The sequence below is a fragment of the Dicentrarchus labrax genome, unplaced genomic scaffold (assembly GCF_905237075.1).
Source record: "Dicentrarchus labrax unplaced genomic scaffold, dlabrax2021, whole genome shotgun sequence".
In the NCBI taxonomy this organism is placed as follows: Eukaryota; Metazoa; Chordata; class Actinopteri; family Moronidae; genus Dicentrarchus; species Dicentrarchus labrax.
In genome coordinates this window covers 21810325-21827400 of record NW_026136705.1, presented here as the reverse complement: position 1 = coordinate 21827400, position 17076 = coordinate 21810325, and the positions used below count along the sequence as shown (strand labels likewise).

Below are 17076 nucleotides of genomic sequence, written 5' to 3'. Positions count from 1 at the left end.
AATTTGTCAATGGTTGATGAAGAGTTCATTTTAATGTTTTAATTGTAACTGAAGCCTCTCACAGCATCAGTAACATCAAATGAACTAGTTTAAATCCTATCAGGACATTGATGTTTTATTAGGCTGGCAGTTAACACAGAAGCTCCCATAGGTTTTCATGTTAAGAAATAAATCCCAATTAGACCAAGAAGACAACCTGATAAGCGCTTACCCCACAGAAAGCCTAATTAAGTGGGTATTACTATTGATTATGTCTATAAATACAGCTTGCCTCTGCTGTTGGTGAGGAGATAACAGTGGAGGGAGTCACAGTAGTCTTATATAATCTTTATGTTTTTGTCTTCAGCGGAATAAAAAATGTGATTGTACATGTACTGAATAGTTTACAGTGTACCCGTGTCATTGGCACTACGCACATTTATATGTATCTGTTCTGCCATCTGTACAGCTGCTGGTGTAAACAGTTGGTTATACCCATGCAAACAACCGCCTTAGACTGGAAAAACATTCACATAGGCCGTCTGAGCAGCGCACGTACACTTTTACCTGTATAATGTCTATGAAAAATCAAAATTTTCTTGTCATTTCATTTTACAATACCGTATAGTTTAAACGTAAATGTTAAGAGTGGAAAACAGAAAGCACATGTAGTTTGTTTACCCAAGACAGCGAGAGAGCACGTACAGTGGAAAGATACTGCCCTTCATACGGCTCACTTCCGGAAATACTTTCACAAGTGAAGTCGTATTAAATAAAAGATTACTACAGTGCTTTTACTTTGAGAAGGAAGTTTAAACTGTATTGAAATATGTTGATAGGACTACCAATAGATCCTTTCACTGTCCTCTTTTGCTGGGGGATGAGTGTGAGACGTGGCAGTGTGAGAACTCTAATCTGTTAACATGGGCACCGAAAGAAAAATAAAGACTGTATTTCGGTGTATTGTATAGAAGTCTGTTCTTTATCCTGTTCTCTGCTGCAACAAACAGCACAGGACATTAAAACTCATTTAAAACTTACTGTGTGGGACCCCAACAAGGACCCTTAGGATATGCTGGCTAAGCATACACAGATGCATGCACGCAACTCCTAACCAGAATGCCGTGGGCAGTGTAAAATATGCAAAACCAAAAGTAACATCAATAGCTACTGTGCAGTGTGTTTCCTGACTGGTGTGGCCTGGATGAGGAGCAGTAAATGTTTGGACACACACATCATAAAAATCACAAACTCTGCATGCACAGCATATTTTAAAGAACACACACTGAGGATTTTGACAGCTAAAAAAACCACAAATGGCTGAAAAACATCAAAATGCTGTTGTCATAACGACCATGTCAACACATTATTGCTTGTCAGTTTGGTGCCTTGCATTGGGCCCAGGCAAAGCCAGAGTAACTGGCCTAGGGATTATGCAAAACCACAGAGGGCAAGATCGGGGTGAAATACTGTCCAATTTACATAATCAGATAAATGGGAGATACTGCAGTACAAGTGCTATCTGGCCTCTTCATTATGCATGTTCAGGTTTGGCCGAGAGACCATTTTTAAAAGAGTAAAAACAGATTGCCTTTCCTGCTCTCTACTCTGGATTATTTAGTCTAAAATATCTGAATGTGTTATTATTTAACTGAGCTTTGGGTGTTGCAGATGTAAATTCTGCTGAAAGTGAAGTCTGCTTTTGAATTTAACTAGTATGTTATAGAGGAAATCATATTGTCCCATTATAGGAGAGTTTAATTTTCACTCACATGCATGACAAATGATTAGAACAGTTCAAACCGGTTGTCCTGACAGTATTTCCTTCCCTGAGGGTAACAGATGGAAATCTCTCTCAGGTATGAAAATGCAACCGAGGCTCAGTATGGAAATGTAATTTCCTCTGCATAACGAGCAAATCGCCTCTAAAGTGCATCCTATCCCTCTGCCATTCACTGAGAGTGAGGCGGAAGGCAGAATGCTCTCTTCCTCATCAAAGACAAATTTACATAATAGGGCCAAGTTTGATTTAATAATTCTTTGTTCATGCTGTGCAGATTTTAATGATGATAATTACATACTACTACTTGTCTGGTAGTCCTCTGCTTTGTAACGTCTATCGTTTTACCCCTTTAGAAAGAAAGGAGACATAGGGCTGCTGAAAGTCTTACCTATTTCTTCTGCCTAAAATAGAGTCTCTACTCTAATGACCTTTATCAACTTGTACATTTTAAAGTAATTCAAGCAATACCTGCCAACAAATCAAAGTGCATTCAGAATACATTTAGAATACGATAATTAATCTCTAAATCCAATTTTCTCTGCAAAACCGAAATTATCAAAATTGGGGACAAGGTTTTTCATTATGTACTCTTATTCAGGCAATTTGAGACTGTGGTGATTACATAGAAAGCCAAACAGCAAGCTGTATTTTATCCCCTGAGATAAGAAACAGAAAGTTGGACTCATTTAACTCTTAGCTGACCTCACTGTGTATTTTATAATGTTTAAAACAAACTGAGGAAGCATATCTTTTGTTAGTCCACGCTGCAACTGTTCCTGTTAATTGGGAGAGAAAAAAAGAGCTGTCTTCAGAAATTAAGTATGTGTGGGTCACTTGAAGATCTTTTCAACTGAGACAGTGACTACAGAAGATGAACAGACTGTACTTTCACTGAGAAAAGGTTTTCAGGAAAGCTGGTTGTTGTAAGGCTGTTACGAAAGGCCCCTTAAGAAAATGGATCCTCAATCTGTGATGGAATGAGGTGTTGTTATTCACATTTTCACTTTCACCAGAAAACTGAATTGGTTTATGTTACATAAGTTGACAGTAACAGCAAAAGAGTGAGAATTTGTGTGGCAATCTGGTCTATGCAGTTTTATTTTAGTATTGATGTCTTTGGCTGTTATGTGTGATCAATTTTATTGCATAAAGGGATCTTAAAAAAACTGAACACTCAAACCAAAGAATGGACTCCTGACTTAATACAAGACAAGAGTTTGAAATGTTTAAAGGTGCGTTTCGTAATCGCAATGTAAACAAAAGGAAAAGGCCCACTGAGGTTAGCACTCTAACTGAGGTTAGCACTGACTGACACTTGAATGATCCCTGAAGGGACAGATAAAACAGCCACAGTGAGCTGTTAGATGAAGAGCTGCAGGCAATAGTTTCTTACTGTAGTTGGTGAGATGGCTCGTCATGTTTATCATGCCTTGAGCGCATATGATTTTGGACAGAATTCTGGGACACACTTGCCAAATCAACCAGAACTGAAACCACAAGTGTTTTAAACTGTACTTATCTTTTCTAAAGACACAACTAAGAATTGCAAGTTTGTGTTGTTTTACTGCATTGCTTGCAAAGCTAAAATAGTCACATCACACAACACGACATATGAGCTATGAGTTCAATTATTTGTTCAATCATCCATTCTCATCAATACTGCAGAACTATGAGCAGAAATTTGAATTTTCAACGCAGTTAGTCCCCACTCAATACACTACCCTGCTGGGACAAATTGAACCTACCTCACATTGCAATGAAAAGAATGTGACGATATTACATAGTTGATACAATGGAAACATTTTATGTTCTGTTCAAAATCCAAGACACTGAGAAATTAGTGCCATTACCTGTACTGAGCAGTAAAAGGACCTTCATGCACAGGTACTCGTCATAGGACACCTGCAGTCGGACAAACTCATTACAGATCTTCAGCATCTGCTCGCACTGGTCGGTCATGAAGGGCAACTTCATACGTTCTCTGGAAGGAGGGAGAGGAAAGACAGGGGGAAGGAGAAAGTAGAGAAAGTAGAGATGAGTGAAAAGAGATGGAAAAAGTATATGGAGAGGGGGCAGAGGAAAACAGAGGGACGAGAGACATACAGATTAGACTTAAAGCCCTTTCACTCATCCTCAGTGTTGGGCAAGTTACTTTCAAAGTGTTATATATTACATATTACTCAGCGATCGCAGTGTGGATGAATTCTTGAATAAAAACAATAAACTCTTTTTTTTTAATTTTAAGTGGTAACGCGTAACTTGACATATCAAATGTAATGATATTACCAAAATCCTATTAGTAACGAGTTATATTATTTAATTTCTGCTAAAAGCATATAGTACAAGAGTAGCACGTTACCCTCTTACACTGGTCATCCTGTTATTCAATTCTCAATGAATAGTCCCAGCAGGGAAGTGCTACAACTGTGCAAGAGGAAACCTGGACTGTGAAACCAGTCCTGATGGATTTTCACACCTCACTTCCACTTACACACAGCCCACATTACTTTCTACCTTTAAAATCAATATAGCACATTCGCAAGATAGAGGATGTAGCTTTGGATTTAGAGCTGTATATTCATTCTGACCAACTGCAGTGCTACTGGCAATGACTCCTTCACCTTTCTATTTTTACCCACTCTGAGTTTACATGTCCATTTGGAGCCACTCTTCACAGCTCAGGCCTCTATTTCTACATATTTCCAATGAAGAGGATGAGCTGTTTGCAGGTTTTAAGAAAGAGCTTGGTGTTTGTTGCACTCTTGCACCCATTAATAAGTATTTAGCAAGTAATCAAGATATAGCACCAACTATTTAAAATTAGGTTTGCAATGCTTGCCCAGACTCATGGTCTTGTTTATTTGTTATTTAATCAAATATTTCTTAATTTAAATAATATTTTTGCTAATTCACAGTCTCTTAATTAGGCTTTTGTGGAAAATTTAATTTAGGTAAATACACAACTTTTGGGAGTTGGTACTGAAACTCACCTACTTTGTCATTTTAATACTGAATTGATACCCCTACATGGAAGTTGTAGTTGTTGAATGCTAACAAAATAATTCTTTTGTCTTGGTTAAAATGACAGGGTGATCAAATGTAATTATTCAGCACATAGTAGATACTCATTTATCTTAAAATGTAGACTTCTCAGAAATACAACAAATAGCAGAACGTAGGTTAACTAGGAGAGGGAGCTTGACTTCAGGTCTCTTATTAACAGTAATGGCTAAAAAAAAAAAAAAAGAGTCCTGTGGTGGGAAACAATCAGCAAAAGCCCACTAAGGTGTGAGGAGGTTTGAATGATTAATATAAAAAAAATAATGGGACAATGTTGTTTTACCTACGTAAGCATATAAAATCTGACCTTCAAAAGCTATAAACAGTAGGAACAGACAAGCTACTGGGAAATGAGCCTCTGCCTTATTCTGTTCCCTCTAGAGAGTACAAAGACTGTGGTAAGCACAGAGACTATGATCAATTTCTGCAGCCAGTGATTCTATAAGTAATGTGGCTTTGTAATTAACATACCGTGTCTTGAGAGTGAGGCTCAGGTTAGACTATGGAATGTTAATTACAAAGCCACATTACATTACATTGTGCTTTACAAACAAGGTTATTTACTGTAACATTCAGTATTAATGTACTCTCTTCTGTCTGTACTTTCCTGATGGTCCTTTGTTGTGTGTAGACAAAATATGAGGGGCTCTTTCCTATAAATATTCATCAAAATAAATGACTAGCTTGTATGCATATTTTTCAACTGTGACGAGAGCCAGCCTAGCTGTATCCCTCTACTTTCATTTTTTATGCTAAGATAGCCTAATAACCTCCTGGCACATAAAACTTTATTCATTAAAGGGTTCAGTGTGTAATAGTAGGATTTATTGACAGTATCTGGTATAAATGGAATATAATATTGATAGGTATGTTTTTTCATTAGTGGCTAATAACCTGAAAATAATTTAGATTTTTCGTTATCTTAAGGGCCATTCATGTTTTTTGCAGCCACTCTAAACACTTTCTTCTACATACTTAGAAGCCCAGCAGTATTCAGTTGGTTGCAAACCACAACTTCACTACTAGATGCCACTAAATCCTTCACACTGGTCCTTTAAAGCAGTGTGTAGAGCAAAGTCAACTGGTTAGGTCAGGGATCATCTGACACACATTTTTAGGGTTTTTCACCATCTCGTAATTTGCAATATTCACTTCCCCTGTACCACAGTGTCTGTGACAACTCCACTGTTGGCTTGGGGAGGGTGCAGAGAGCCATGCGCTTCCTACAATACACATGCCATGTGCTTCAACCGGCTGCTTCTTTTCACCTGATTTAACATCTTAACAGAGAAACTGCCAAATTTCCAATATACCACAGATAGATGGGCGAGTGTGTGATAAGTAAGCCAAGTGAGACTGACATCCTGAAATGAGCAAATGCAAAACAAAATTGGCTGACAAAATGTTGTGCAGAAGAAAGGCCTGCATAAATATACAACAGCTGTCTGTGGTACGCACTTGTTGATGACAAGATCAGGGGCAAAGCAGAGCATGCTACCGTTACACTGCTCGTACGACCTCCAACCAAGACTGAAGGACATGAGGAAGAGCCAGGAGCACTGCAGCAATGTCATCTGGTCATCGAGGTGCAGGTTGCGGAAGCCTAGGAAAGTCAGATAAAGTGTGTTAATTAGGAAGATACACACAGACAAAGACAGGCAAAGACAGACAGACAGAGAGGCACAAACAATCACACAAATTAAATAAGTAGCTAATGATGACACTAAAAAAGGTGTTAATACATTTGAGTATTTAGTTAAACATTGTTGATCAATCATCACTGACAGTAGCAATTATTGTACTATGTCTGCACCAAAAGAAGATTAAGGTGTTTCTGCAGCTTGGAAAACAATGATTTACTGTATTTGTATGACTGCATGTTACCTATTCTGTCTGTATTACAGAGATACCGAAAAATGGGAAAAGTAATTGCTCAGTAAATCATTACAACACAATCACCACACCAGCTCATTCAAAATAAAATAAATCTAGTCAAGCTGATGTTCAAATTGGAATCAAATTACTGTTCAGTCATTTCCACACGGTCCAAAGTAAAAAAAACTATAAAAGTGGAAGTGCACATGAAAAGCCCTTTCACATTACATTTGTTTTAATCCGTGGCTCTGTTATGTAAGAGCTTTTCCTCACTATCGCAATGGCAAGCTGCCAGCTGTAGACAATGCACACACAAGATTGGAACCAGATTTGTCCCTCAGAGAGAGAAAGATCACAGAAAAAAAAAAAATAATAATAATATATATATATATATATATTTTATATTGCTGTTTCACTGAGAGGTTTTCTCTGGGAAATCTGATCTGAAATCTTTGGTGTGACCAATCACAACAATTAGAGTGAGAAGAGAAAATCTCCAAGCAAATACTTGAAGCGATTATCAGGTCATGTGCCTTCTTCCTCATGATTAGAAACTAGCTGTTGTTAAATTCCAAACTCTTTGTGTTTCCATTTTTGTGGAAATGAAACAGGGTAGTCTTTAACCCCAGCAATTACGTTTTTTTTCTCTAAGTTTATAACATGAATTTAAGTTATTTGGGACAACAATAAAATATAAGTATATCCCTTTACGAATTATATCCCAAAGCATTTTGTTTTGGAGTCTCAACTTGATAGGAGCTCATGTTCAGTCTGACACCAGAGTCTGAATACTGGAGCTACTCTATGGTGATGGATGAATTTTCGACACGGTCTCCTGAGACGTCACACCGTTAATGCACACACACTTTTGTAATGTGACGTGGTTAGATGAGATAATCCAGAAACTGAATAATATGCAAATGCAAATGCAAATAAGTCAAGATGACACTGACAATAAATGCACTGATTTTAATTGAAAGGAAAATGTATGCTCACTGTGGGAACATTTGCCTTACAGAGATGAGGATTTTAGCGTGTTTTAGGGACATCATCTTTATGCACATTCAAAAAGATATTAACCTTGGTCATGACCCGATCAAACTGCTTTGGAGAGGCTGAGTTTCTAAAAGGAATCATTCTTGCATAAGCCACAATTACTCTCCTCTTCTGTCTGTAATTACAGATTCAGCCATTACAGAGGTCACACCTTTTGTTACATGGTCACGGAACATCTATTGTTCTTTGGCTCCACTGCCAAGAGGAATCATTGGGGTAAAAAAAAAAAAAAAATGTTTTATACAGTTTTAAGAGGCGTGGAGACTTCCACAATGACCACCACAATTAGGATAACTGGCTACCAGCCTAACCATGATTAAATCAGCTAAATGATGTACATTAGCTACACAATGGCTCCTTCTTTGCTTCTCATTAACAGTATTATTCCACTTAACCAGCTAGTAACTGCAGTCTAAATCTGGAGTAGAGTAATGTCTTAAAACCTGTTGTAACCACGAGGAGGAACACTGACATTTTGAATTATGGTAGGCTCTGTTTCTTAAATGGAAATGTCACATATTTTGCATTTCACAAGTTAACTTGGAGCTACCCATGCTCTTTAGTTTTACTGAGGAATGTTAACAATGCTGACAAGCAGATGCTTGGTTAACTGGAGGGCAAAAGTGAAAGCTTCATCTAAAAGTGATGATGCAACATCCTTGACAAGTTGCATGTATTAAAAGTAACAAATGACTTCATTTTCCATCAGTGACTTGGCCCACTTCACTACACATTAGTCTCAATTACAAGCTGGAAACATTGCCAGTGACACACTTTGCTTGAGCAGTGGTACACATCTAAACCACACCAAAGGCAACAACACATGGTGAGGAGCTTATGTGTTACCTGGCAGTGACTTGGCCCACTTGACTGCAGAGATGACCTGCTGTCCCCCCAGCCTGTTAAGAGTGGTCATGAGCCGTGAGGATGTGTCAGGCAGTGTGCTGTCATAGCCAGAGTAGATGATCTCTGGCTCTATTGCCTTAAGCACAGACAGCATGGTGGGCACGAGTTGGGGCATGCACCTAGGGATGACTGGAACAGGCATGTTGCTGATGGGCTCCGATGATCCAGAGGGCCGCTGCACTTTCATCTTGATCAGCTTCTTGTTTTTCCTCGCTGGGGGACGATACACAGGAGTGGAAAGGGAGGGAAGGAGACCAGTAAGCAATGGCAGTCGTTCATTTCATATCTTAGGCATTAGGAAGATGCTTCTGTTTTCAACAGACACCAGACAGCAAGATAAGTTAAAGATCAAACTGTTTGTTTAATAGATGACACTGTGATACACTTACTATGGTAATCAAATTTTCTTATTTTCAATGTGATTAGCAATCTCACACCATTTTTTTTTTTTACAAGAAAGTGGTGACATGTCAACCTCACCTCGGCAAACCACCAACTATGAATTTTGTCACATTTAATAATTAAATGTATGTATTTAAAATGTGTTACATCAATAAATTCTCAGTTTACATTAAACTGAACTATGCATTTTCACCTTTATACCAGATTTTCTTTGATATTTTCTTACAGAATGATTCTGCATCTTACAATCCAACAACAAATACATTATCATAATAATGGGTAGAAAAAAACCCTAATCTAAGGCCGCTGTCAAACCTTAAATTTTCTTACCAAATAAGTGATTGAAATTTTTTACACAGTTTAATTAATGAATTGAAAATAAACAATATGAGAGACAACAATAACAACACAATTTTGAAGTGCACTCACTTTGAACCCCATGAGTTCTAACAAACCAGAGAAAGGTCAGGAGATTGCAACGTGCTGGTTATTGCCTAGTAATAAGCTATAAAGTATTCACTTTACCAAGATAAAAATCCAGTCCATTACTCAGAGGAACATTGTTTTAACATTTTAATCTTTTTGCAGCTTCCCTTGAGTGCAACAGCAATGGCAAATTAGTCTTTTTGTACACAATATCTAGATTACCTGGGCATCATTTTGACACATTCTCCCACTAAATGCGCAAAACATGTCAGGGGTTAAAAGGTTACCATGAAAAAACATGTTTTTCGTACTCTCTACCTTTTTTAATTTCCTCTCCTGGCGTTTCTATGGCAACTAAGAGCCTTTCTGGTAGGAGTCTGTTGATGCGCTGACGTTCATCAAATCCCTCTCTCTGTCTTTCTGTCTCTCTGTCTGTTTGTGAAACTACTTTCACCGTCTGACGAACACTGGGCTGTTTACATGTAATCTCACTCAACACTGATTTCTACAAACCACTGACAGAAATTCCATGCTCTCAGGGAGCACCTGCTTGAGTAACACAATGACTAAGTTCCAAGCACTTAAGCAGTGATTGTGCTTGTTGCCTCCCATGTCCATTTTCCAAAACCACAACCCAGCATAATTGCTGCACTGTGACCTAAACATTTATCCCTTGAAGCAGAATTAGTTAGAACATCACCAGGTGATCCAAGGATGTGGACTGGGGACTTGACAGTGGCTTATGTATTGATCAATCCGTGTGAGGAGGTGGTGCTATCTCATTCTGCCTGGCCTGCATACCAGCAAACGTGTACAGAGCAGCATGTTCATAGACAATGGCACACACACGCACACGTTCACAGATGAGTGACTAACACAAGCTGATCCACACTGCAGCCTTTCTGACGCTTCTTTAGAACAAAATGTTCAGGAGGACTTTTCAGTGATTTGTTGATGTATCAAATTTTTCCACAGAGCTGTGGCACATTGATGACCTAGTTATGGCACTGCACTAGACTAAAGGCTATTTGTTTCACTTTTAACATCTTTTAAGGTCTTATTTTGACTCTCGAATCCACAGACCTCTAAACCTTTAAAAACAAAAATTTTAAAAGGTCTGCCCGCGATCTGATTTGATCTCTGTCACTGTCACAATCTTTAAAAGCAAGGCATTTTCTTTTAATCAAAAGTGTGAGACTGTGAAAGTGAAATAAATGGGATATGATATATTGACACGTGCTATGGTCTTGAAATAATGTAATCTGCCTTATAAAAGACAGTAATTGCCTTGATCAATCACTATTATACTATCACTACTATGTCATTCCCAATCTGCACCCTGTACGCCTGTTCTCTCACTATGTAATTTTGGCGTCCGAGTCGAGAGAAGTGTGTAATATTTTACAGCACTAAGCCACACACCACCATGCAGAAAATGTTATCTGGTTTTCCCTCTGATGTTCTCCAGCTGCTCCACCTCAACTCTCTGTGATTTACAGAGTTTCCTGATGGACAGTAAAGTGAACTGCTAACTGTAACTTAGCTGCCCTTAGCTAATTGGCTCAGTTAGCAGGACCGGGAGCTGTTGTTGGCGAGAGGTTTGCAAAATATAAGGCTGTAACACAGATAGCTGGCCTTCTTGCTGTTGGACTAGTAAGTAATTAGGGCTGCCCCCTATTTGTTGACTTAACTGTTAGTCGATGCACTTTTAGTCAGATAGACGCAGAAAAACAATCCAACAACAAATGACTCACTAGTTTCTATATTTATGGCAGTGGTGTATAAGTGAATTGTACTCTGAAACGACACCAAATTGGAAATAGCAAAACATAAAGTTGCTTTAAAGTAATCAGAATTGTTAATGAATTGTTATGAAGTATACTTAGTACTTATTTAGAACTTAAGTGCAATTTAGTATACTACAATGTTAAGCTAAAAGCATGATCTCTTGTATTTCTTATGAGAATTTTCACAGATAGATCATTTAAGCAAGAGGTGTAGTGACATATTTGAACTAATGTGACTTGCACATTTTTTTTATAAACTTGGGTGGTGGTGGCTTAAGTGGAAACTGGAGATCGTAGTGGAAAGAGTGGGTGGCAGTGTCACAGGGTCTGTGCGACAATCACTTAAGGGGAATTTTAACAAGTTAAAAAAGTTCTAATCCTGTGTCCTTGTAATAATTGTTCCAGTATAGGTCAATATATGTAAAAGAAAATAGAAAACCACACTTGAACTTAGCTCGTGAGTCGTAGTAGCTTGCAAAGCATTATCATAGTAGGAGGTGTGAATTTCAATGTCAACAGGCAAAACCTTTAATTAAGGTCTAATGCTTCATTTCTCCTCATCCTCTGGCTCCTGATCTAACAATGATCATGGGTGAGGAAGGTGTGGCTGATAGCCACTATCCACTCTAACTGCTGTTTCATGGTGATGTTAAAATCAGTTTTAATGAGGTCTGGCATGATTTAAAGATGAGTCAGACTGTTCACCTTCCAAGTTCATTCCGGCTTGAAGACATTTCCTGAAGCGGCAGGCCGGACAGTTCTTCCTCCGGATCTTATCAATGATGCAGTCATTTCTCCCTGCACACAGGTAGTTGTGCTGGCCTGTACAGAGGAGGACAGGAAGAAGAAGAAGAAGAAGAAGAAGAAGAAAAAGGAGATATATTAGCATACTAAGAAGGTTTGAGAAGGATTAGCCTAAGCAGTATGTATTATGACCACACTAGCCACCTGCTCTACTGTAAGTCTACTGTAAGTCTGGCAAGCCTGTGGCATCCCTCTGGTGTTGACAGCTTCATTTCCTCAAGTCTGCACATGGAACACATGGCACAATCCATGATTGTGTACCAAGCTCTTTCAGCACAAACAATTAGACATGGTCCATATTCATATTGGGGCCAATGTACTTGAATCTAAATGGTCCACATTTGTTTGCAGATGGTAGCTTTCCCTGATAATAACTCTTTTGCAATCTGCTTATGAATGCCGTGCATGATTATGATATGGGAAAATAAACAAGAGGTGGAACTGTGATTGGATTCATTTAATTTAAGATATTTGATCAGAGGGAAGAAATGATGTGTGGGCACCATCAAACATTTTTAGGAAAAATGTTTGTCAGTTATATACAACCAACGCTATTCACTGGAAACAGGCTTGACTACTTCAATAGTTTGTTAGAAGATAAAGCTGATGGTACTCTCAATTTGTGGTTCTCAGCCTAAAGGTTTCCGGGTTTGTTAATTGTGCCATTTTCAGACAAACGCTCTTATGCTGTCTTCATCTTGTACATCTCTGTACCGATATAAAGCTGTGGGGCTATTGCCATATCAAGCCTGGATAACCTATTTTACATGATGTTACCACATCAGTTCAGTAGAAGTAGCCTGTGCCACAGTGAAAGTGTCAAAGTATCTTTTAACACATACAGTATTTGTGTGGCAGAGCCTGAGGAGTATCACATGGATCTTACTTTGCAGCATCAACACATTCTTTTGCGTTCAGACTGAGACATAATCAATCTATTAGACTAAATTAATCAGGGTATGTCCCATAACATCATGCCAAACATGCCATGGTCATCTTGTTCAGTTTCACTATGACAGCTGTTCCATGAAATCCAACTGTCTTGATTAACAAGAATCACCTCTGATGTGCTAGATGAGTCACTAACCCAACAATGAACTTCACATCTGCTGCTGACATCAATTCACACTGTGGAAAACTGATTTAGAAAGACTCGTCTAAATGATATCTGTCGGGAACAATGATTCTTGTTGGTTTTGGCACATCCTTCAGTTGCAGGTCACTGCTAACAAGACACATTCTATGAGATATAGATATATTTCAAAGATGATTACTTCCTCGGCAAACTTGATCAAAGCTGCCTCTTCCCTCAAATCATCCACAGCTCTTATAGTTAGCTTCATAGTCTTGTCATGGCCTGTATTAACTTATTATTTTTAACTATTTGTTTCCTAAAAAGCTGACTTAGATCCTAGTCCAGAAGAGAAACAATAGCACACTGAAGATGCTATGCCAGTTGCAAAATGACGATGAAAAAGATTAGAATCAGCTCAAACGCCGCAACAGAAAAACACAGCCATATCACAGTGCTTTCCACAGAGTTGCATTCTTGCACTGCAAAATCAAAAGCACATGTTATTTAAGAGCATATGCCCTTTCTGGATGAATGTCACCAAATTATTGGGGTAATCTCTCATAACCACTTACTGTGCATTTTGAGAGGTAAGGTGAAAGGCCTGCTCATTAGTCACTTGGGTATAATAGCATCACTCATTACAGGGCAGATCTACACAGCTTTTACACTGTAAGGAGGAGCTGAAACAGATGATACAATAAATAACTACATGGGAACACTGTCTTTTCATGTTCCTGAAACTTGGCACTATATTCTAAATTAATTTAGAGATCATCATACTTAATTATGATGATACAATAAATAATTTACTTGTTCTGCTTCTGCCAGTCTCCAACAACCCTTCATTTATTGTACACATACATTGAGAAGTTTCTGCATGACCTCAAAAATACATCATTGGCTGAAACAAGACCTTGCACAAAGTCAACAGTGCCTTGACAAAATGCCCTTTGAGACTATAAACATTGTTACTGATCTTTGAAATATCATGTGTTTGATGCAGCTTTTTGAACTAAAGGGCATTCAATAATACTGCTGGCGCCATATAATAAAATGTCAAAATAATAATGTAAAGTGTGTAATTTGTGTTACTGTATCGCTACATCCTAGAGGCACATTGACACAACAGCAGCATACTGTCCTTTATATTAAAATGATATTCCTAATAAAAATATAAGAACTGCCTTTGTATTCGGAAAGCCTTTTAACAATGCCGAACCAGTTCCAACAATGTTTAGTGTGTACCAATATATTCCATAAAACTGTCATGTGATACTTCATGACCAAGCAGTGCAATAATCAAACCAACAAATCCCAAGTTGTCTAGCCATGCATTCAAGATTCACTACCATTCCTAACAGTTAGCAAGCAGTGTTAATTGTGTCAATGAAAATTGACGAGAACTTAAAAGAAGTAACTTCTGAATAGGAAAACTATCACAGAATGTATTACAATTTACATCAACAAATAAAAACTACTGTTAAAGATTAACGACAACCGTCAAATGTTCTTGTAGATGTTCACAAAAGGATTATTTTTTCATTAATGTTATCCAACGTTTAAGATGCTCATCTAAAACTAAAGTCAGTATTTTAGTGAAAACTGTTACTACTATCTGTAAAGTATTATTATGAAAATATCCTGTATTTTGAACCACTGGTCATATAGGTTGTCCATACATTGAAGACTGTGGTCTGAGTAGTTATATTCATAACAATGAGTCAGTTCACATTCCATTTTACTTTATCCTGTGCTTTGCATTATTCTTCCCTCCTCCTGTACATGTATGCCCACAAGCAAGCCTAAAACAGAAACCTGCGTGTACTATGAGCACCAGCAAACAGTGAATCTGGGACATCAAGCAAATGATTAGCTCAGTTTAACGATGTTTCAGGACACCAGCACCCTACATTGAAGTGGCTGAAGCTAAATACATTCTGTAATCAAGATGGAACAAACAGGTGTCTGTATATGTATTGTGCTTTAACACAGTTGTGTAAAAACTAAAGACTAAAGTTCATAGTATGGACCAATATAAGAGTAACAAAACGGTGATGCTGTGATGGTAGTTAAGTCATATACGTACATAATAATTAGGTTTATACTGTCAAACGCAATGTTTCTCTAAACATTTGCCAGAATCACAAAAAGAATCACCTTTGAACGTTACGAATAATCATATTCCACATAGACTGGAAATGAATCTGCAGGGTTGTTAGTGTGATGACAAGATAGCAGCCTGGGGGTTGCCAGTCGCAGCCATCACTGATATCACAGGAAGTCATTGCAAACAATGGTGTAAACGGCCATCTGTGGTGTCAAAAGTGCCAGCTGAATCCCTCTGATATCCTCTCTCCCTTATACTGCCCTGATCTGCTAACAGCGGCCTGGCACTGGTTGGTGAAGCCTTTGGCTGGGTTTCTAGACTAACATGTAGGGCTGCAGCTAATGAGTGTTTGCTCAGTGGGCCAGTGGTTAGTGCTGTCAGCTTACAGCAAGGAGGCCTAGAGTTTGAAACTAACCAGTTCAGCAAAACTTACTAGTTACTTAATCTCACTGTCTGCAAATTAAAAAGGACGCAGCTCCTTGTATGTGTGAAGCTAAAACCAGTAAATGTTTGGTATTTCTGCATAGCAATTAACTAAAACAATTAAATTACAATCGGATAAAATAAATCACATTTTGAATTTCCTAAATATGTAAATGACTTTAAACAAATACCCCCCCGGTAATTCAAAGACTTACAACCCATTCAAATGATTTAAAAAGGGTTCTATCATTACAAAACAAACAACTTTTCCTCAACTGCATTTTTCTGCCAAGCAGCCATCAAAAAAAAAAAAAAAAAAACTGCTTTGCAATTTATAGATCAATTTAGATTAAATTGTTCCTTTGGAAAAAAACTTAATAATTATAATTAATAATATATAAAATATATATAATATATAAAAATATGTATAATGTAGGTCTCATTCATTGCATTAACACATTATACATTTATTATCGTGGTTGCCCAGTAAAAATCATGTTAACCAAAATTTCAGAATTAAAGAAAATTAATAAATATGAAGGGTTAAGTGATCCTTTGTGGGTAGATAGAATTATCCTATATTTGAAGTAAAAACCAACTGGAATAGAGAAATGTACAAAAGCTGAAAAAAAGGGCTAAGTTTATAAAAAGTTGACATTTTAGGGATACATGCTTTTCGCAGGACAATGATGCCATGTGCCTGTAGACTTTTTTCTACATTTGATATATATTGATATCAGTTGACTATAAGTCCAGCAGGATGTTTTCAAGAGCCCTTGACGTGGCCTAAATATGGTCGAAAATATCAGTTGAAACAGTGCAACACAAAATAAATAAAACACATGAAAAGCACAAGGGGGTAAAACAAGTTGAGAAGTTGAAGTTGTTTTATCATCAGATCTCTGGAGGTTGATGTGGGTCAAGTGCAACAGAGTGGGCCTAACTAGAGACAGGATGTGACTGCAATTATTGGGTCTACTACCTGTGATGAGGTGGGGCATTCCAAGCAGAAACTGAAGAGCACAAAATCACTCACAGGCAATTTACGCTGACTTGAATTACCAAATCAGAACATTTGCATGCATTAACAGATAGCTGGCAGAAGAGGCTGTGCATGTGTCTAAGCAGACTGGTCATATTTCAGTGCTGAAGGAATACAGGCACATGGGCAAATCAGAGGAGTATTACCATCATAGTCATCAACATAATTATAATTATTATTATTGTTATGATTAAAAGTGCATTTATTTACCATCTGTGTTTTGTCGTGCTCTCCATCCTTCACCATAGAGACAACGACCGGAGAATAGAGAGGGGGGAGAAAAACAAAAATAACACATATAACTTTCTCAGTGCTACTGTAGGCAGCTCGTTTCAAAATAAAACTTACACT

The 17076-nt window shown here is 37.8% G+C and overlaps 1 protein-coding gene across 2 annotated transcripts in view; it reads right to left on the bottom strand.

The window, feature by feature from the left end:
- Positions 1-17076, bottom strand: part of LOC127364656 (glucocorticoid receptor) — a 66265-nt gene that overhangs the window by 5525 nt on the left and 43664 nt on the right. Inside the window, exons 4-8 of one of the 2 annotated variants that reach the window (XM_051402340.1) lie at positions 16936-16962; positions 11980-12096; positions 8600-8872; positions 6281-6425; positions 3613-3743 (exon numbers count right to left, since the gene is read on the bottom strand). In XM_051402340.1, the coding sequence (XP_051258300.1) occupies positions 3613-3743; positions 6281-6425; positions 8600-8872; positions 11980-12096; positions 16936-16962 (693 nt within the window). The remainder of the gene's footprint in view (positions 1-3612; positions 3744-6280; positions 6426-8599; positions 8873-11979; positions 12097-16935; positions 16963-17076) is intronic. The other variant, XM_051402341.1, reaches the window with a different exon arrangement.